At 43.2% G+C, this 23,397-nt stretch overlaps 1 protein-coding gene across 2 annotated transcripts in view; it reads right to left on the bottom strand.

Annotated features, from left to right (window-relative positions):
• Positions 1 to 23,397, bottom strand: part of fbn3 (fibrillin 3) — a 225,098-nt gene that overhangs the window by 161,783 nt on the left and 39,918 nt on the right. The window contains exons 6-7 of one of the 2 annotated variants that reach the window (XM_078555790.1): positions 6,628 to 6,825; positions 5,524 to 5,649 (exon numbers count right to left, since the gene is read on the bottom strand). In XM_078555790.1, coding sequence (XP_078411916.1) covers positions 5,524 to 5,649; positions 6,628 to 6,825 — 324 coding nt within the window. Of the gene's footprint in view, positions 1 to 5,523; positions 5,650 to 6,627; positions 6,826 to 23,397 lie in introns of those variants that run through there. The other variant, XM_078555789.1, reaches the window with a different exon arrangement.

Raw genomic sequence — 23,397 nt, forward strand, 5'->3', positions numbered from 1 at the left:
GGAGAAAAGACTGTTTGGCTGACAGTTAAGCATCATCCAATTGGGTAATGAGTCTTCTTGCTTTCCAATTGGCGTAGGAAGGCAGTACAGAAGGATGGACCTGCTGGCCGGACCATGGGGGTAAGTCATGTGGTGAAACCTCTAGAATACATTTAAACACAGTTGGCAATCCTAACGGTTGCGGTTGGGGGCGGGGCTCCGGGTGTTCCCGCTCTCGCCACCAAACAGACATCTCCTCACATGAGGTCAGTGAGAAGTGGGGGGTGGGGAATCTGGCGCTTAGACCATCCCTGATTGACAAGATGCTCAGCCAATCGCTGCTGCGGATCTGGCAGTCCAGTCTCCAAAGCAGCCAGTCATCTGTGGCAATGGGCGGGACCTGGCAGGAGGAGAACAAAACCTGTGCTGGATGACATAGGCCGTGATTCGTACCGTAACATCGATCGACTGTGTCGTGCCAGGATTTTAAAAAAGTACATTTTTTTTTAAAACTGAGGAACGTCGTCAAGTCAGTTTTGTCCAAGACAAGTCTAGTCACAAGTCATAAAAATTTCACTCCGGTCGGACTGCGGTCCGAGTCACTGACTTGAATCAACAACTCTAGGAAACCGTGCCAGACTCCTCTCTCGTAAAGGGGGAGGAGTTTAACCCAATAGCTATACCATTAGGAGTTTACTCAAAATTAAGCAATATGAAGATGCTGCACCTACACTGGAGCCAGCACCATGGTCCATAGTGATTACAGAATGCATGGCAAATGTGGATTGTTTTTGTTCCCGATAGAGGCCCTATCACAACTCTGTACAAAAAGACAGAAAATGCAACACGACCGAAATCACAATACGCTTGGAAAAATGTCAATCTGATTATGTTTTTAAGGGTTAGTTTGTGACCTTTTAATTGTGTTTATGATACCTTCTAGTATATCTAGTTAAATCTGAAATGGCCAAAAACAAATATCAATACACACAGCCAGTGGGACAACTCTGTACTGGGTTCATGCATGATTATTAACACACTTTCTGAATTGAGCTTCTATCCAAATACTGCTCTTATACTCAAACTGGCTCCGTATCTCGGTCAAGTCTGAGTTCATACAATTCTGAAAATGAGTAAGTGTTTAGCTAGCTTCCCTATCCCCTATATTTAATTGACAGCAACAGAGAGTAGCTGGTGAGTCTTATCTTTTAGTATTAGTAAGGTTTATTAGTATTGGTAAAGGTTCCTTAATAGTGGTGAGGTTTATTAAGAACAGTAAAGTCTACTAGCAGTAGTAAGGCTCATTGGCAGTAGCAAGGCTTATTGACTAATAGATAGAGGAATGGCAGGGCTGCTCCAACCTCTAGACTGCTATGTGGGAACTCCAGGACACTTCCCATGTCCTGGAAAACCATTTGTGCAGGAAATGTCATCAGTTACAACAGTTTGAGCTCCAGATTTTGGAGCTTGAGCAGCAGCTGGCGTCACTGTGAAACATCTGTGAGGTTGAGAGATTTGTGGTAGTGTGTTTACAGATGTGGTCACTCTGCAGCTTAAGAGTATGCAATGAGAGAGGGAAAGGGTGACCACCAGACAGTCAATAAGAAACAGGCAAGTAATGCAAGAGACCGCTGAATGCATCCCACTCTCTACCAATATTCAGTACTGAATACTTATGAGAGTAATGGTTCATGTGGGGAGTGCAGCCAGAGTCAAGTCCATGGCACTACGGTTGGCTCAGCTGTACAGGGGGGCACAAAGACTGGAGGAGCAATAACGATAGATTTGATAGTTTGGGGAACAGACAGGCATTTCTGCGGCTGCAGAATCTAGGATGGTATGTTGCCTCCCTGGTGCTAGAATCAAGGATGTCACTGAGTGGAAATGCAGAGCATCCTGAGGGGGGATGGGAAAACAGCCAGCAGTTGTGGTCCACATTGGTACTTATGACATGGGCAGAAGGAGGGATATGCTTCTGCAGTCAGAATTTGGGGAGCTAGGTCAGAAATTAGCAAGCAAGACCTCAAAAGTGGTAATCTCTGGATTACTCCCAGTGCCATGCAGAAGTGAGTATAGAATTAGGAAGAAAAAGCAGATGAATATGTGGCTGGAAAGATGGTGCAATAGGGAAGACTTTAGATTCCTCAGACATTGGGACCGGCTCTGGGGAGAAGGGGACCTTTGCAGATCCCATGGGCTGCCCCTAAATAGAGTTAGGACTGATTGCCTTGTGGGGTGATTTGTTAGTGCTATTTGGAAAGGTTTAACTTAACTTTCAGGGGTCTGTGAACCAGGAGGTAATATCAGAGAGCAATACCAAGTACCCTGAATACTGGGAGAAGTAGTATTTCCCACTCTGTTACTATCTAAGTTATTAGGTGAGTTCAGACTAAGGGAGAAGGTAATAAAGTCTAATTCAGGGTTACTGTGCATATATGTGAATGCTCGGAGTGTGGTAAATAAGACTGGTGAGTTACAGGTGCAGATTGCCATGATTAAATATGATGTTGTGGCTATAACACAAACCTTGCTCAAAGAAGGGCAGGATTGGGTACTAAATATCCCTAGATAAAAGGCGTTCAGGGAATATAGGAAAGGAAGAAAATGGGGAGGGTGGCTGTATTGATTAAGGAGAAAATCGCAGTGCTGGTTCCAGATGGGTCAAGGACAGAATCTATTTAGCTAGAGCCAAGGAACAAAAAAGGTGCAATTATGTTGCTCAATGTAGACCGCTGACTAGTGGGAAAGATGCAGAGGAACAAATTTGCAAGGAAATTACAGCAAGGTACAAGAAATATAGAATAGCTATAATGAGGGAACTTTAATTATCCAAATATAGACTGGAATTGTGGTAGTATAAAGAGCAGAGGGAGGCAAGAGTTCATGCGATGTCTTCGGGGAAATTTTCTACAGCAGCATGTTTCTAGACCAACAACAGGAGGCACTGCTAGACCTTGTTCTTGGGAATGAGGTGGATCAAGTGCCAGTAGGAGAACATTTAGGGGACAGTGATCATTGTATCATAAAGTTAGGTAGGCTATGGATAAGGACAAAGAACAATCCAGAGTAAGAATAATTAACTGGGAGAAAGCCACCTTCAGAATAGATCTAGGCTAGATAAATTGGAATCAAAGGTTAGCATGAAAAACAGTAACTGATCAATGGGCTACCTTTAAAGAGGAGATAGTTCTGGCAAAGTCAAGGTATATTCCCACAAAGGGAAAGATAGGACACACAAATCCAGAGCTCCCTGGGTGACAAAAGAGATAGCGATTGACATGAAGGAGAAAAAAATGTGCTTATGACAGATGTCAGGTGGATGAAACAAACAAGTATCAGGCAGAATATAGGAAGTTCAGAGAGGAATTGAAATATCAAATAAGAGAAGCAAAGAGAGAGTATGAGAAGAGACTGGAAGCCAACATAAAAGGGAATCACAAAGTCTTCTACAGGCATATAAATAGTTAAGAAGATGGCCAAAGGATGAGTGGGACTGTTTAGGGACCAAAAAGGCGATTTACGCATGGAAACAGGGAGCATGGCTGTGAAATTAAATAAATACTTTCCATCTGAGATCACCAGAAAAGATGCTGCTGCCCAGGGCATGGTGAAAATGGGGGCAATTCAGATACTTGAAGGTTTAAAATTGATAAAGAGGTATTGGATAAGACTGTCTGTCTTAAAGTTGATAAGGCATGAGGACTGATGAGATACATCAAAGGAAAATAAAGGAAGTGACTGTGGAAATTGTGGAGGCATTGCCATAATTTCCAGTCTTCCTTCGATTTAGGGATGGTGCCAGAGGACTGGAGATTTGCAAATGTTACACCCTTGTTCAAAAAAGGGTGTAAAAATAAGCCCAGCAACTATAGGCCAGTCAGTTTAACTTCAGTGGCGGGGAAACTTCTGGAAACAATCATTCGGGACAAAATTAATAGTCGCTTGGGCAAATGCGTGGCTTAATTAAGGAAAGCCAGCATGGATTTTACAAGGTCAAATCATGTTTAACTAACTTGCTGGAGTTTTTGAAAAAGTGACAGAGTCGATGAGGTCAATGCTGTTGATGTGCTGTACATGGACTTCCAAAAGGCATTTGACACAGCACCATTCAACAGACTTGTGAGCAAAGTTATAGCTCATGGAATAGAAGGGACAGTGGCAACATGGATACAAAATTGGCTGAGTGACAGGAAACAGTGGTTAATAGATGTCTTTCAGACTACAGGAAGGTTAGTAATGGAATTCTCCAGGAGTTGGTGTTGGGACCCTTGCTCTCTTGATATATATTAATGACCTAGACCTTGATATACAGGGCACAATTTCAAAACTTGCGGATGATACAAAACTTGGAAGCATTGTGAACTGTGTGAGGGATAATGTAGAACTTCAATAGGACGTAGGCAAGTTGGTGGAATGGGTGGACAGGTGGCAGATGAAGTTCAATGTACAGAAGTTTGAAATGATTAATTTTGGTCAGAAGAATGCAGAGAGACAATATAAATTAAAGGGTACAATTCTAAAGGGGATGCAGGAGCAGATGCTTCTTAGTGTAGATGTGCATAAATCATTGAAGGTGGCAGGACAGGTGGAAAGAGTGGTTATTAAAGTGTACAATATCCTAGGCTTTATTAATAGGAGCATAGAGTAGAAGTAGGTAATGTTAGACTGTATAAAACACTGGTTTAGCTTCAACTTGGATATTGCATCCAGTTCTGGGCACCACTCTTTGGGAAAAACATGAAGGAATTAGAGTGGTTCAGAAAAGATTCACGAGAATGATTCCAGGGATGAGGAACTTTAGTTACGTACATAGATTAAGAAGTTGGGGCTGTTCTCCTTGGAGATGAGAAGTTTGAGAGGAGATTTGACAGAGGTATTCAAAATCATGGGAGGTCTGGTTAGAGTAGATAGGGAGAAACTGTTCCTATTGGTGGAAAATTTGAGAATGGGCCAGAGAGCAGATTTAAAGTAATTGGCAAAAAAAGCAATGGAGACATGAGGAGAAACTTTTTCAAGCAGCAAGTGCCTATGATCTGGAATGTGCTGCCAGAGAGTGTGGTGGAGGGGGTAGGTTCAATTGAGGCATTCAAGAGGGAATTGGATTATTATTTGAAAAGGTGGAATGTGCAGGATTATGGGGAGAAAGTGGCAGAATGGCACTACATGAGTGGCTCATTTGGAGAGCTGGTGCAGACACGATGGGCTGAAATTTCTCCTTGTGTGCTGTAACAATTCTGTGATTCTGAGAGTCATATTTGATTCGAATCTTAACTTTGTTTCTCTTTCCACAGGTGCTGCTAGACCTGCTGAGTATTTCTGGCACATTCTGTTTTTGTTTCTGTTTTAATACTGCAATACAAAGAAGCTCAGTGCACCCGTAGCATTCTAACATACACTGAGGATGGTGACAGTCACCAGCACATAGACAGCAAATTACCTCCTTAACCACATGTGCTCAGGGAGGGGCAAGTAGATGGTTGGACAGGTACAATTACAGTGAGAAAGAGTGGTATGAATTGATTTGCAACAGCATGCTGCACCTACCTTCACACTTCTGCGTATTCTCGCTCTGTTTGTGCCCAGCTGGACATTTGCATTCGTAGGATCCCACAGTGTTGATGCAGTTACCTCCCTGACACAGACCTGGGATCGCCTGACACTCATCCACATCTATCAAAGAAATCACATCAGGTTTAATTCATTGCTCAACCACAGAAGAATCTTTTGGGAGTTCCTATCTGAACACAGGATGTGCAGTCGTGTGGGTGGCAGGCTTAGAGTGATCACATGTCCAACCTTGATCTCCAAATATGTTGCGTACAGGAGTTAGGTATGTACACTGTCTCCAATTACTCGTGTAATTAGGCACTGCATTTATTCTGTCCCTGAATACCTGAGTGCACAGGCTCTGTATTTTCTTCTTCTTCAGCTCGTGCCCAAAGACAGGTCCAACCCACAGTGCCACAACCTCCACCATGGGATAAGGCAAGGAGGCAGGTTCCAAACCCAACCCAGCCAGAAGGTGAATTGAACTCTGTGCTGTTGGTACTAATCTGATCCACACAGGCCATCCAACCAACTGAACCAGCCAGTCCCCGAAGGAGTCCAAGTTGCTGTGGCAACATGCACTTTTACTTGCATGTTGTAGTCCGGAACTATTAACAGTGGTGGCAGGGGCTCCAGTTTTCTTTCCCTCACATGATGGAAATCTCTCCCGCTCTTACCACCTGCCATTGATGTATGTTGGCAGGGTTTACAAGTTGATACTCAACCTGTTTGGCCGCATTGTGAACGCACCTTCCTTGGGCATAAGGGACGCTCCCCACTGTTCTGTTTCATTGTTCCACGTTCTGTATTTACCTGAATACATAGGCTCTGTATTTACTGTCCCTGATCACACAGTCTCGGCACTGCACTGCATTGCTCAGCCACATAAGTCAGGGAAATGGTACAACTTGCTGGGTCCCACCTTCCAGCAGCACTTAAATGAGGCGGGACGGTGAAGTGATACCCACCCAGATAGGAGCAGAGAGGGACACGGAGTTTGGGTGGGAATCTAATGGTAACATCACTGGCCAATTTGGACCTGCTGAGAAGGAAAGTTCAGCTCTTATGACAGTAATTTCAATAAATAACGAAGGCGCTCACCTTGACAGGCACCACTCCGAATGTTGGGGATGAAACCACGGCGACAGGGGTGAGGCTGCGCAGGACACATCTCGCACGGGTGACCCCAAGCTCGACCAATGGTGGCACAGCAGAGTGTTTTGGTACAGACAATGCCACTCAGTTGTCCTTGGCACATTTGGTTACTGACCTGAGTGAAGCATGGTCCAGTCCGGTAATCTGTAGAAGAGAACGAATCCGGTGAAAAGAACGTCAACTTTCCGACAGCTGGTTAGTGGTGCATTGGGCCTTGATGGAGAACATCACAGCCACTCACTAATCTCCACAGTGTTAATAGCATCAATTATACCCCCTGAGTACAAGATATATATATTAGAGCACTGGATTGGCACTGTTTGCAGGAGTCTCATCGCAGGTGATTATTCTGGAGTGGAACTGAGACAATGTGCTACCATTTCCTGGACATATACAACTAGGGGTTAAGCTCCCCATCAGTAATGTAAACTCATTACATTATGAGAGTTTTTTTTAAGAAGGCTTAATCCTGCTGAAGATTCCACCTCCAGGTGACATTAGTAGTCAATCATTTGATACATTTGTGTGATATTATTTGGTCTGTTATTTTAGCAGAATCAATGGCTGCATTAAAATGGTCAAGGGACAGACAGTAACTGCTGATATTGCACCCAGTTACTTATAGGCTTTGGTTTTGTTAAATTAACTCTGAAAACATATAGGGTAGTTGACAGGAAATTAAATAGGTGAAAAAAGTGATTCATTGCTTCACTTCAGGAATCTTTCACAGCCCACACACCTGCAGTAGATTTATCATGAAGTGAGGTTTAATGTGCCTCAGTGAAAATTTTATATAAACACTCTATGGCAAACACATAATTTCAGGTGAAATTTTACAACCCAAGCAGTTTTACAATGAATTAACTAACTAATCCTTGATACTCTGGGACATGATTTGAGGAGATTGTAGAGTGCTTTTTTGAAAAAATTCCCAGACATTCCCTAATACCCCAAGCAACTGAAACAAATGTTAAACAAAGTCTTGAATGGCGTCTACTGAACCATACAGACACACACAGAGTGCATACGCCTATACAGAGGCACACAGATAGAGACGTTCGCACAGAGGCACAATCACACACACACTCGTGGGCTCAGCAACTGCCCTCAGTCAAACACAAAATCAACAGCAAGACATCTGAACTCTGTGTTTAATAGTCTGCTTTACAAAGCATTATCACCTCGTAAATTATACAGAATCTCCATTTGCTGCATCTTGTGTTACATTTAGACAAGAAAATCATTTCCTGCAGTAAAGTATTGAAACCCTTTTTACATCACAGGTGACTCCGCAGCCTCAGCAACAACAGACAGATGCTGTTTCAAAGTCACGGTCCAGAATTTTACGCTCCCCGACCAGTGGATTTTTAGGTGGTGTCCGGGGGGAGCGTGAAATCGAAGGGATGGGATTCCCTCCGGGTTCCTGCCTGCTCCGACCACACAGAGATTTTAGGTTGAGGTGGGCAAACAAAGGGGAAGCCCACTCTTGCCCCAATTGAGGCCCTTATGTGGCCAATCCGCCCAGCCGCAATTTTTAGGCTGGTGGGAGGATTGAACTTCTTCTTCCTGTAAAAGAACATAGTTACATCTCGGGCGGGAAGGTGGGTGGGGAGGGGGCACCTCCAACAGAAGCCCCTTTCTGAATTCGGGCACCCCTCCCCTTAAAGTCCGGTGGTCTCCGGACCTCCCTTACCCCCAACACCCCGCCTCTCCCCTAAGACACCAATTGTCCCCTTCACGTTCCCCCAGGTCTTCCCTACCCTGCCCACCCTGGGACCCCCTCAACTTACCTGGGCCTCCGGTGCCTGGACTTAGGCTCCAACGTCCTCCTACATTTCTTCTTTTGTCCACTGCAGTACTGCTGCTGCAGGGACTGGAGAGCTGCGGCCAATCAGATTGGCCTGCAGCTCTCTACGGCAGGACTTCTGCCCGAGTGAGGGGCAGAAGCCTCGCCTGCAGCCACTGAATGCTCATTCGAGCGTGAAATGGCTGTGAGGCACTCAGAGTCAGCAGGGAATGGTGGAAAGCAAGACCCCACCATCGGAAAAATTCAGGCCCTGATTCCGAGTGTTAGCTTCTAACACTCAGATTATGAAGTACTAGGTGGTAAGGGCAATGGTGGAATGCACACTTCAGGCTGTTATAGAGCAAAACTGGGTTCCGGCAGAACTGGATCCAGGTTCTTGTGTCTCAAACGGGATTTGATGTTAGACAGCAGAGTGGCGCTGGGAGCTGACTGGGAAATGGCACCAAGGGACAGCCATTATACAAGATGTGCTACCTATGTTGGAACAGTTAAAATTGGAAGCAGGTGAGAATGCAGCCACAAAGTTGGACTACAGGGAGAAATGAAAAAGTAGGATGGAGTAGTTGAACAATGGAGGAAGGCCTTAGGACGAAAGGAGATGAAGATCTGAAGGTGCTAGTGGAAGAAAATCCTGAGGGTGATAGGGGGTTAGGAACATAAAGGTGGTCTGGAATGTAGACCCCCTCAGGTGATGAGGGATGAAGAAACTGGGGGTGGTAGAGGATGAGGATTCCTGATGGTAGGGGAAGATGAGGTCGCAAGGAAGATAGATGAAGATGCCAAAAATGGAGGAGGATGATGACATTGAGGATGTTAGTGGATGCAGACCTTGGGGTGGTAAGGGATGGTGATCTGAAGGTGATTGGGAATGAGGACCTGAGAGTTGGAATGAGGACCAAGGTGTCATTGCAATCTATGCTCTAATAATACATACGGCTCTCTGAACAGCAAGGAGCCCTCTTTACACCTCTCCAAATCGTGCTAATCTTCACACTTAGGAATCACGTATGAGAAAAGACATTTTAACACCTGTCAACAATTGAAAACTCCTTTTTTGGAAAATTTTAGTTCTGGAATGCAATTCCCTAAAGTCTTGCTGACCCACTGTGTGCGAGTTGGACATCTGGAATTTATCAAAAGTCTGGAATCCTAGAAGTTTGCTCCCCAGAGGCAGGGGTACAACATATACACAGATGTCTTACTCTTTCTCAGGAACAGCTACCTTTGACTGAAGTTATTTATTTATTTTACTTAAAGGGATCCTGACTCAAATTCCTTCATTACTCTTTGATTGAAGGACTTGGAGTACTGAGTTTCCTTAAAGGCCCCATATGTGTTGCCTCATTTTTTTTCAAATGTCTGAGAAACACATATTTATAGTGATAACTCATACCAGCCCCAAGATCCAGACAAATCCTAGTTCCACTATACCATCCACCCACAGACAAAAATATCAAAAAGCAACTGTGGCGGCATCCTTTGTTTTCTTTCCAAAGACGAAGGGAATAATGATGAGTCTTCCCGTGTACCTGACACTCACTTGTTTATCTCACATACAGAAGAATAGAGTAGGGCTTTGTCCCTCCATCCTCTTCCTGATTTTCGTTGATCCACGTTGATGGATGTGGCCTTCAGCTTCCGACGCTCTAAATTCCGGAATTCCCAATCTAAACTTCTCCTCCTCTCTCCTCCCCCCCCCCCCCTTAAATCAACCCTTAAAATTTAACTCTTGGACAAAGCTGTTGTTCACTTAACATCTCGACTGCACCTGCACAGCACCTTGGGGTGTGGTCACACCGTTAAAGGCACTATATAAATGCAAGTTGTTGTTGTGCTGATGTACTATTGCAAGGAGAGATTGGGCAGGCTCACAATAAAACCCCATTCCTGAAACTTGATTTGTGATGTTGAGCAGATCAAACAGAGGCAAGCTGTCCTGAAGTATTCAAAGGGTTTTGATGTTATTTTAATGCTACTTAGCTTCCCCATAACACTGACCTGAATGAGGGAGTTGCATGTTTAACAGAGCAGGGTTGGATTTGTTGAACCTGCTCGTGTTTGGCTCAGTAGATCAATGTCAAGTCATTAAGCTTTGTGAAGCCATACTGCCAGTACATGGGCTGTATTTTATTAAATTTAAGACTTCTGGCAGATTCTTCCTTACAAAGAAATTCACAATGAATTATGCCATGATGTCACTAGCATGTTATTTTAACGCCTCGTTCTTCTTCTCAAAAAAAGTTAACACAACTTGTGTCAAGTTAAAACCAATTCCCGTCATTAAATGATGTCTGTTCAAATGCCGATAAGAAGTGGATTCCTTATTAAATAATAAACGTTCCAAGATTTCATGCTAGTTAATGTGACTGTGGATTAGGTTGAAGGACGCACTGCTCAATTTTATGCTGAAAATACTTGCAGCAACTCAAACAAACTAATTGTTTCTTTGTCAGGATCTAAATTCCAGACAATTTGAACTCCAACTGTCAAACAAAATGAATCAGTTCACTGTTTCAAATATCCTCATTGTCACTGCCTCCCTGATGTACAACAGGTGCAATGAAAACAGTCAGTTATCATGCACCGACTTGTTTCCTTATTTTCCTGCAATTTTCTCATTCTGTTTCTCATTTCAGCTCCATTAAACTCCAGTTCAAGGTGGTTTTTTTTTTGCTGATTCTAGGCACAGGGAGTTAATGGAAGGTAATTAGGACTGGGAACCTTGTCTGAAAAAAAGGAGGCTCCAATAAGGCTGTGAACCCCCTCCCCCTCCCCATTCCAGAATCAGTTTTATGAAGTTAATTGCCACCTGATTTGGGGCACCACACTCATGTAGACACAGCTTCACTGAGCTCAATTATTCTTTCCAGCACAAAATCATTTTCGAACCAACTTTCAAGGGATTAAGATTAACAGACTAAATCAATTTTCTCAGCAATTCATGCTGCACTTTTCCACTGAGCTGCAGTTGAACTGTAAGTTCTACTTTCCACTAGGAAATTGCATTCCCCATTCCAAAACCTTGGGAGCAGCGACTGATCTTGAAAGAGGGCCAGTAATGGAGGAAGCCCCCCTCCTCCAACCCCTAACGCAACCCAACCTGAGGCCCAAGCAGGCTTACCTGCCGGGCTCCTCAAGCCTATCCCTGAAGGCCTCCCTCAGCCTCAAAATTGAAGCCAGAGCAGGAAGTGGCCCTTATGTGACTATTAAGAGCTTCAACCGGGGCAAGTGTGGGTGGGAAGGCCACCTGAGGAATTTTACGGGCCCCTGCCTGCAAACCCGCAGGTGGGGGTCCATAACATTCTGCTCCATGTCTCTGCTTACTAAGACCATCATTTAGTGAACACAGAAATATTTGCCTAATTGTTCTGTTGTTAATTGCCCTGCCCAGTATAGTATAGCTACAAAGTTGCTGTGCTTCATTGCCCCTGGTTACCCTAGTTAAATTGCTGATGATCACTCTCTTCCACTGACTTATGGTTACTCTGACCAATGATCAACAATTCTATTGCATATGGCTTCCCTCTATTATTGAGGTGTCAGCTGTGGCTCAGTTCATAGCACCCTCGCCTTTGAATCAGAGGGTTGTGGGTTCATGTCCCACTCCCGGAAACCAAGAACTGTGATTGTACTCAAAAGAGTTGCAATCTGTGACTGTTGATAACTCGAAAGAGTTTCCCTCTATTATTGACCAATGATTAACCTTTTCAGTTGCCCCATTGTTAGCCTATACTTAATCCATCCTAACACCTATGGTTAGTTGTTATAATAACATATGGGCCAGAATCTTCGGGTTGGCGTGTGGTAGCGGGCCCTGCTTGTCGACACGTAATGTGACATGCGGTGACATTGGGTGTACATCCCGATGTCACCATGTGTCATTCGATTTTCAGTTTGGCGGGAGCGCACCGGAGTTGGCTGCACGCCCGCCGAACGGTCAAAGGCCTATTAAGGTCATTTAAATATCAATTAAAATAATTAACAGGGTTGCCCGTCCAACCTTAAGGTTGGCGGGCAGGCGAAGAGCCCAGGCAGCCTTCACATTTTTCATGAAACCTCATCCATGGGTGGGATGAGGTTTCATGAAGGTTTTTAAACTTTAATAAAAATGTTTAATAAAATTCATTGACACGTCCCAGCTCATGTGACATTTTTTTTTCCTTTATTTAAATTTTTCAAAATCAAACTAATCTCCGAGGCAGCTCTGTGCCTCAGGGAGATTTCTGCACTCCTTCATGCGCTTGCATGAAAGAGCGCAGGACCCGACTCAGCCTCCTCCCCTCACCCGCACAGGGAGTGCTCAGCGCTTCCGGGTGCACGTCACGCTGGGCAGGCCTTAATTGGCCTGCCCACATAAATTGGCTGCGCACCCGCCCATGCCCGCTCCCACTCAGCCCCTCTGACTGGGAGAAAATTCTCCCAATGGTTACCTTATTCCATTGACCCATAGAACCTTGTTCAATTAGTTCATAGTTGCCTTGTTCCAGTTACTCATGTTTACTCTATCCCATTAACCATCCTTACCCTGTTCACAGTATCACAATATCTTTACAGTGCAGAAGGAGGCCATTTGGCATATCGAGTCTGCACTGACTCTCTAAAAGAGCATTCCACCTAGTCCCACTCCCCTGCCTTATCCCCATGACATTGCATATTCTCTCTTTTCAGGTAGCAATCTAATTCCCTTTTGAATACCTCGACCGAATCTGCCTCCACCACCCTTTCAGGAAGTTTGTTCCAGACTCCAACCACTCTCTGGGTGAAAAGTTTTTTCCTCATATCACATTTACTCCTTTTGCCAATTATTTTGAATTTCTGCCCTCTGGTTCTTGATGTTCTCGAGTGGGAACAGTTTCTCACTATTTATCCTGTCCACACCCCTCAGGATCTTGTATACCTCTATCAAGTCTCCTGTCAGCCTTCTTTTCTCCAAGGAAAAGGGCCCCAACCTCTCCAGTCTATCCTCATAGCTACAGTTCTTTATCCCTGGAATCATTCTTGTGAATCTCCTGTGTACTCTCTCCAATACCTTCACATCCTTCCTCAAGTATGGCACCCAGAACTGAACGTAGTACTCCAGATGAGGCCTAGTGTCTTATACAAGTTCAACATGACCTCCTTATTCTTGTACTCAATGCCCCATTAATAAAGCCTAATATACTATATGCTTTATTAACTGCTCTCTCAACACGCCCTGCCATCTTCAATGACCTACGTATGTATACACCAAGGTCACTCTGTTCCTGCACCTCCTTCAGAGGCTCTCCCTTTATTTTATACTGTCTTGCCATATTTTTCCTGCCAATATGAATCACCCCACACTTCTCTGCATTGAACTTCATCTGCCACTTGTCTGCCCAATCTACCAACATGTCTATGTCCTTTTGAAGTTCAAGACTATCCCCATCATTAGTTGACAACATTTCCAATCTTCATATCATCAGCAAATTTTGAAATCATGCCATGTACACCACAGTCTTCTATTAACTCATGTTTGCATTGTCCCTGTGATTACCCTTTTCCCTTGTTTATGTGCACTCTGTTCTATTGACCAAACAAGATAGTCCATTAACCTATGGCCACATTGTGTTATATACCCATGGCTATTCTGTATCTTAGCCAATAACTATTCTGTCCATTGACCCATGACTACAATGTTCCCTTGTCTGTGTATAATCTTTTTAGTGAACCAAGATCCATTGTCCATGGTTAATCTCTTGGATTGACCCACAGTCACAATGTTCCATTGCCTTTGTGGTGCTGTGTATTGTAACATTCAGTGAAAAGTGATCATTCAAATCTTGGCCAAGAAAGTCAATCTTCCTAGTTACATGCAAATGGAGAATCAGGCACAAGCTGGTTCCATCATATCATCTGAGCTGGGGTCAAAGTGAGGATCTTAACTCTCTAATGTCAGTTAGAGAGACTGCAGTGTTGTTTACTAACCTGGGTGTGAATCAGTGAACAACACTGAAACATTGGGAAGGTAGGGTAAAGTAATTAGCCATACATCACAAGGCACTCTGTTAGAGAGAGACAATTGGTTATATAGCTTAAGGGACACCACTACACATCAAGCATAAAGCAAGGAGGCAGCCCTCCATAAACTACCACAGCCAGAACAGGGATTGACCCTGCACCATACTCTAGCCAACTAAACAACTCAGCTAACCAACACCCCTGAAACATTGAAAATAAATAGAAGCCCTCATCATTTACTGCAGGTTAAGATTCCAGAATGATAACATTAATATTTTAAGAATTAGTTTAAGTTACTGGAGCATCAAGAAATGTATTTATGTTCACACATATGGCTGAAATTATGACCCAACAATCAATTTTACAATGATAAAATTAAACTGAAATTGACAAGCAAGTCAAACCAGACTTTCAGGCCAGATATAGAGCTGAAATTGATTCAAAGTATTTTGGATTGACTGATCAGCAGCAAGATCCAGAAGTTATGATATGTGTTCATGAAATGGAGAATGCATTGATCAAGAGAGACATCAGACTGTCAGCATAGTGCAGTTTGATACATTTCCGGAGAGAGATATGATTATGGGTTGTGGTTAAAAGTTGGATAGATGGGGCCTGAGATCTAACAAAATTAAGCAGGTTTCTTGGGTCTAATGTCCACTTCCTGTTTCTAAAAATTCCTTTGCGGTTCCTCACCCATATTAGTTTTATCCAAATCAATTGAAGAGGACAGGAGTGTTTGGTATTCATTAACTCCCTGCCAGGCATCTGGTTTGTGTATAATATAGAAAATCAGCCACCACAAATTGTTCTTTCATGTTGTCGTAGTGGAATCATCAAATTAGCAGTTACCAATGCACCATTATAGAACAGGAAGCAAGTAATTTCTAACTCAGTAACAAAGTATTTGCGATGCTCCACTGTTACATGACAGGGAGAAGCAGGATTAGATGGAAATGTATACCATGGTGCTGTGATATATTGTACAGCAGTGTTATCCAGTATTTTAGTTGTATATGGCTAATTGGGAATCCAGATGTGGCTAATTGCATTTTTGATTTGAAAATAAAAAAGGAGTCAAAAATACTTTAGCGTATGTGATCTCAGTGCTCATTAGTACGATGAATAAATGCTCTCTTTAACCTTTTTGTGCGCTTTTTGGTAAAATGGTAAACAAAAAGTAGAATGTGCACGTGTTTACTCATTGTTATATGTACTTTTTCTTTACCGTTTATTGATTATCTGCCAAAATGTGTAACATGGACTAATGAAGTTCATCACCATGGAAACACCAGCAACATTGTGTGGAGAGAGGAGCTGTCTTCTGGTCAGCTCGGCCAATCAGAATAATTACTCCAGGCCAGCAGAAAAAAGCAAATTCAATCATTAAGGAGAAGCTCCCAACAGGACTTTCAATGGAAAATGGCAAACAGTATCTAACCACATTCTGGGTGGAAATCAGGATGTGAATAATTGTGCAAGTCAACCTTCTTACTAATCACTCTGAAGAAGTTAAAGCAAACACAGGGATATATATTAAAATACAATAGCATCCCAGTGTTTAGGTGGCAATACAGATTTTGGGATGTGACCATGCAGGAGTGCACTGTGTAGCACATTTCACAGCTCAGCCAATGTGTATTGTACAGTTAATTACAGCTCCAGGCAAGGCGCAAATGGAAAATATAAAATGGGCTCTAAATGACAAACTCTGCCCTTCACCACATTTACATGACATCAGAGAACATTTAAATAATTTCATTTTGGGGTTTTCAAAATTCAATTATTTTCTGGCCGCTTATCATTTAATTGAAATGTTGGATTAAGTAACTGCCTCGTTATGATGCCCCTTTTATCTATTACGTTCTGTATGCAATGCTGTCACTAATAGGATATGCTTTAAGCCATAATAATTCTTGGATCAAGTGACATCTGTTGAGAAACACCTGCCAATTTCTCATTTACTGTACCAGGATTAACCTATACAGATTGTATTAAAGCTGCAATGCAAACCGATTGGGATTCAGAAATAGGCTTATGGAATAATGTAGAAATTACAATGTGGAAAGTGGCCGTTGGGCACAACTAGTCTGTGCTGGTATTTACCTCCGCTTGAGCAGTACTTCAATTCCCTTGTGCCCACAGCCGGTGGGTGCAGTGAGGGTCCGAGGAATAAGACACAAATTCAACCAAGAAGCAAAAGATGAGAGAGCGAGAGAAAAATGCAGCAACAGGAATGGAATCAGGTATTTCAGTCATAATAAGTCTTGAACTATCAAGTGACATCTGTTAGGAAACACCTGCCCATTTCTCATTTACAGTACCAAGGTTGACCTGTAAAAATTGTATTAAAGCTGCAATGTAAACCGATAGAGATTCAGGCTGGGAGAACTTTTTTCAGGAGCTGGAACTTGGCTCGAACTTGCCAAAGGTCTGTAGATCTTGTTGATATCTTTCAGTTGTTTCAGTTAGTTTGTACATAGTTCAGTGAAGTATTAAATATCAGTTTTACTCAGCTCTTACCTCAACACTGCAATACAATTCAACATACTTTCAATAGTTTTTTTTTTCCGGTTGGTAGTAGGGGGGGATTGGTCAGAAGGGTTGGTGGGGAAGATTGAAATGGTCAAGGGAAATTGGATCGTGGCAGGGGAGATATGATTGCTAGGGTTGTGGGGAGAGGAGCAGCCATGGTGTTGTAGGGGGCTGTCGACAGATCATGAGAATGACAGCAGATTTGCATGGTGGGTCAGGGGAAAGCATTCCTGTTCCTCCTGGCGCACAAGAAGTGCTGGAAAGGCACTTACCTGCTAGGCTAAGTCATTCCTGCTGCTGCTGAGTATCCCTAAATTTGGTAAGCCCAACGCACAGGCATTAAAACTAAACTATGGTAATATTTGAGGCACACAGTCTCATTGAAATATTTAACCAATGAACACGCCTTTGGAAGACAGGTTAGTCTATGCCCTTCAACCCATCTATGTTAAAACTGGAAGTTAGAGGAGGGTCAGAGTTGGGATTCTAATTTTTGAAATTTTAAATACTCTCCGCACACTAGTCAGGCTTGGGGGTTAAACTCCCGAGTGTATTGAAGAACCCACAGTCGAATAAGCTTTTCCACTTTTAATCTGACCTTATACTTTACCAAAAAAATGCATTCAAGGAAACAGATAATGTTTCAACAGATAGTGGGGGTAGTTTATTAGAGAATGCTCAAAAGTTCTAATTAAAAGACCAGAAGAATGACTTTTACTGCACCTGAAAATCTAGTCAGTGTTGAAATTGAAAGGGTGCAAAAGGGACTACAACTCACATCAGATCAACACTGTTCAAACAAGCACAATTGGAGGATGCTTGCACTTCAGAAAGAGGTTTGTTCTCACAGAGGGTTTGATGGATGCATCTAAAACATTGGGCGGAATTTAGCCCTTGTCAGGTAGGCTTAGCAGGGGCGGTCTGGAAGCTGACCGCCGACCGCCACCCGCGATTGAGGCCGATAGATGATTTCACACTGGCGGAGCAATTAAAGCCCAACCAGCGTGAAATGTGAGCAGCAGCGCTCAGTGCTGCCCGTGCGGTTGGTGGGGGGGCGGGGGGTGTGAGTGGGATGAGCGTGAACTTCGTGTGTGCGCTGGAGAATCTCCGAGGCACAGAGCTGCTTCAGGGGGATGAAGAGTTTTTTAAAAAAAATAAAGATTAGAAAAATGTTATAAAACATGTCCCCTCATGTGACTCTGTTATAAGTGAAATCTAAAAAATTTTATTTCATTTTTATTTGATGTTGGAAACCTCTTCCCGCTCGTGGATGAGGCTTTCAGAAAGTGCAAAGGCTGCTTGACCTTTTCACCACAGTTGGCTAGATAGCTAGTGTGTGGTTCAAAATGATGCCAACAGCATGGACTGCCATCTCCATTCTGGCAAAAAATTTAAGTTAATTAATCCTCGCCTGCCCGACGTCAACGTGCGTCATTTTATGCTCGAGCAGGTTGGGCGCACGCCCAGGGTAAAACTTTTGCCCATCGAGGAGATTTGGACACATTGTAGTTAGGTGCATAACTCTTTCACATCTGAAATTCTGCAATCTTTTAAGCCACGTAGTTGATTTGCGTCCAGATTGCACGTTTTCTCTTGTGACCAATTTCCTACCATCCCACTAATTCTCGGCAGTTTAATATTCTCCAATAATCTCTGATGTGCTTATCAAAGGCTTTATGAAAGTCCATATACATTTCATCCACCATATCTGTCACCTTCTCAAAGTTAATATTATATCAGTAAGAACCAACTATTCTTCATCTCCAGGTAGTACCCTTGATTATTCGAGGGTTGCTGAACCACAACTTATGCTGTGATTTCACTATGGGGTTAGCAAGGAGGCCCCAATTCTACCTCAGCCAGATTGGAGATGGCACCCCATGCTGTTGGCATCATTTTGAACCACACACTAGCTATCTAGCCAACTGAGGAGTCTTACTTCCTGTTTTCTTCCATCTTCTTCCTTGTTCTGGCTAGGTTCTTAATCTCAAACCAGGGAAAACTTTAGACTGGGGAATGTACACAATTGTTGATGAAGATCAAACCTCAATGGGTTATGGGTCTGTAAACATTTGCTTAAATAGGCTGCTAAACTTAAAAGGAAGATTATGCTGGTAGCTCCTGCCTTGGGAATCTTGCTATCTTGTTACTCAGGATTATTCCCAACTCTCCCTTTTTTATTTCCAGGTTGGGGTTGATGGGACTGTTCACACTAGTCAGTAAGGCTGGGAATCAGCAGTGCTCACGTTCAGATTCTAATGTTTATTTGTGCAAATTTTGGAACTTCAATGCTTTAGCCAATTGGATTACAGTCTCTGTGAAGACATTAGTGTAATGCACACTCAAAAAGTTTCTTAGTGGTTTTCATAGAGGAAATTAAAGTTACTTCCTGTTCAGGGAGGGTTGTGGGTTCTTCCTTGGCTGTGGTTTTTTTGGGAGGGAAAGTTGCTGTTGTGGGAATTGAGTCGGCTTAGCTTCGTTAGCGGTCAAGTAAGCCAATGCTAGCAGCTGAGTAGCTTTCTTTTAGAAATGAGAGGAAGAGAAAGAACGAAAACAGGAAAAAAGGACTTGCACTTATACATTTTATCACATATTATTTTTCACATACAGTAAAATACTGCGAGGTGCAGGCCACAATTGTAAAGTAGGCAATACACTATTGTCTGCACAGAGGTTGTAATCCAATGGTCCAAAATGTTGACGTTCCAACGTTTGCACAAATAAACATTAGAATCTGAACATGAGTGCTGCTGACTCCCAGCCTTGCTGACCAATGTGAACAGTCCCATTGCTCCCAAACTGGAAAGCCATTCCCAAACTAAAACCTTTGCTCAAAACAGTGAGTTGGGAACAATCCCGAGTATCCAGCAATAACCATTTCATACAGAGCAACATCTCATGTACAGCATTGAAATGAGTAGTACTATACATACAACTTCCCCAGTCAGTTCATCCAAAACTCTACTGCTTGTATACACACAGTCCCGTTCACCCATCATCTCTAAGGTCACTGACCCATATTGGCTCCTGGTTCAGCAACGACTCTAATTAAAAATTCTGATCCTTTTGTTCAAAATTCTCCATGGCCTTACCCATGCCTGTGACCTCTTCCAGGCCTATCACCAATGATCCCTTTAAATTTTCCTTGTTGTGTACAGCCATGTTTATTTCAATATGCAGTACCTTTAAATTGTTTTGCACAGCGGTTCACACACAACATTTTAAAGGGGCCAACATGTGAGCAGCCTGCACAGTGCTTTCACAACTGCTGCACAGTGTGCATGATTGCAGCTTAGAGGGAATGTTGTCTATAACCCTCCAAGATCTCGGCATTTTTCCAATTATGGACTCCTGTGCATATTCAATTTTCTTTGTCCCACTGTTGACAGCCAGTCTTCAGCTGACTTGGCCCTAAGCTCTTGAATTCCCTCTCTAACCTGTCTACCTCTCATTCCCTCCTTTAAGACTCATTAAAAACTAACTCTTTGACCAAACCTTTACCCAGCTGTCCTAATCTGTCTTTACCTGGCTCAGTATCAAATTTTGGTGAATAAAGCTCCTGTGCATTGTCATAGATGTTATACTACATTAAAGATACTACATAAATGCAAGGTGCTGTTGTTGTAGTACAAAACATACACACGGTGATGCCTTCAGGATTTCTGATCCCATGAACAGCATTGGCGAGGGTTGGGGGAGGGACTGGGGAAGAGTGGGTGCAATTTTACCAGAGAGGCAAGATTGCAGGCCTCTGTTAAATAAAAAACAATACTAATGCTTTAATTAATGAAAATTACTATTATTTATTTCCTAAATTCCATTCAATTATAATTTAAAGCAGAGTTTCAAATTGATTTCATTTCAACAAGGCTTGGTATTTGGGATTAAGCCCTATGAAAGGTGGTATACAGTCACCCAAGCTCTTCTTGATGGGCCTGACATGAGGACTAAGATAATTTATTAACTGTGAACACTACATAAGTGTCAGCCATGGCTCAGTGATAGCTCTCTCACCTCAGACTCGGAAGGTTGTGGGTTTAAGTCCCAATATAGAAACTTTGAGCATGTTACCTTGGCTGGCACCTGTCCTTGACTCAGTGCAGTACTGAGGGAGTGCTACACTGTCAGAGGTGCTGTCTTCCAGATGAGATGTTAAAACTGAAGCTCTCTCAGATATACATGTAAAAGATTCCAAATCCCAGAAGGGTTCTCCCCAATATCCCATTCAATATTTATCCCTCAATCAACATCTAAAACATTGGACACTGATGGCATAGTGGTATTGTCACTGGACTGGTATTCCAGAGACCCAGGGTAATGATCCGGGGACCCAGATTCAAATTTCATCACAGCAAATGGTGAATTTAATTAAAAAATCTGGAATTAAAAGTCTAATGATGACCCTGAAACCATTGTCAATTGTTGTAAAAACCCATCTGGTCCATCATGCCCTTTAGGGAAGGAAATCTGCCATCCTCACCTGGTCTGGCCTACATGAGACTCCAGACCCACAGCAATGTGGTTGACTCTTAAAGTGCCGTCTGAACAAGGGCAATTAAGGATTGGCAATAAATGCTGGCCTAGCCAGCGATACCCACATCCCATGAATAAAAAGAAACATTGCCCCCCCACTACAGAGTGCATCATTTCTACTTCTGCATTTTTTCTCCTCTTCTGTAAACTTTTCACCCCCTAATCCTCTTTCTCCTGTCAACAGGACTCCTTTCATTTCTCCCCTCTCGAGGACCCTGACCTCCTAAATCCTTAGCCTTACTTGGTATTCCTTAATCTTTCTACTTTCCTGCCTCCGTCTCAGGCAATCCTAGTTTCCCCCTGTGCTTCACAGTGTGCTCTGAAGGGCCTATCAAGACACACATCTCTGCCTCCTCTTGAGCAACAAACCCAAGTGCGGCATCCTACTCTCTTGCCATCCTTCCCACTCAGCACATCTGCTCAGGGCTCAGCTTGTCAATCTCTTTCCTGCCCAACTTACCCCTCCCACTGTTAACCCTGTGGACTCTGCCAGTGGATCAACTATCACTGCCCCTCTCCCTCTCTCGCTCCAGATTGCCAATCATTTGTGACCAAAGCCCTTCCCATTAGTGAGATTATTGTGGATGATTACATCGACAACATGACCCTGATGGAAACCTGGCTGAGGGGTGACGACACCTTCCCCCTAGATGAAGCCACCCCACCTTTCCCCATTTGCCCAGATCGTTGCAGTGGTGGTGTGGCTCTTATACCAGAGAGACAAGGTTGCAGGCCTCTGTTAAATAAAAAAAAAATTAATATTTTAAATAATGAAAACCACTGTTATTCATGACCAAATCATCTCTCTCTCTCTGTCTTTTCAGGTACACTGCCCTAAGAGGGCGTTGGTGACCATGGACCTCCATTTTAATCTTGCCCTGGAGGCGTGGATCATCTTCGTTAATGGTTCATTCATCCAGTTTGTGAGGCTCTTTAGAAAGCTCGTTCTTTGTCTACCTAGTTCTCTTTTACCATCGATCTTTCCCAGCAGTATCAGACTTTCTAAATCATGATTTCTTATCGTGTGCCCAAGAAATTCACAACAAATTAGACCTTATCCTATCTCTTTCTCCTCTGGCAGTTTCTCCTCCTTTGAGCTTTACCACTTTGTTCCATCCCTCTTGCCTCTCATTTAAAATCCTCTCTTTTTACCTCCTCCCTAAGTAGTATAAAAGTTTTTTCAATGAAATAATTTCAATGCGTTCCTCCCTCAGCCTTTATACGGAGGAACTTCTCATACTCAGTGATTTCAACCTCCATCTCAAGTCATCAGGTTCCTTCTCCTGAGTTCACTGCCCTCTTATCCTCTCTTCATCTCTCCCTCCATGTAAACTTCCCAACCCATTTTCATAGTCATCCTCTTGACATTGTCATCTCAAATGGCCTCCCCATTTTCACCATGTCAACCATGGATAAGGCCTCTCCAATCACTTTATTGTACCACTCTTCACCCACATCCACCTGTCCCTTCCCAATCCAACATCTTTCTGTGTATGCCACTGGAAATGAACCTATCCTCCAATTCACTTAAAGACTGCAATTCCAAAATCCCTACTGTCTAGCCATTGGCACTCTGTTCACCACAATTTTTCTGCAGCTACCAACCTGCTCAACCAAATGGTTAGGATCTGGAATGCACTGTCTGAGACTGTGATGGAGGCAGATTCAATTGTGGCTTTAAAAGGGAATTGGATAAACACTTGAACGAAAATTAATTGAAGGGCTATGGGGAAAGGGCAGGGGGTGGGACTAGCTGAGTTGTTCTTGCAGAGAGCTGGCACACACACAAGCCAAATGGCCTCCTCTATAGAATGCAACCATTCTATAATTCCATGATTCTATCTGCCGCTGAAATACTCATC

The sequence above is a fragment of the Cetorhinus maximus genome, chromosome 13, assembly GCF_964194155.1.
Source record: "Cetorhinus maximus chromosome 13, sCetMax3.hap1.1, whole genome shotgun sequence".
NCBI lineage: Eukaryota > Metazoa > Chordata > Chondrichthyes > Lamniformes > Cetorhinidae > Cetorhinus > Cetorhinus maximus.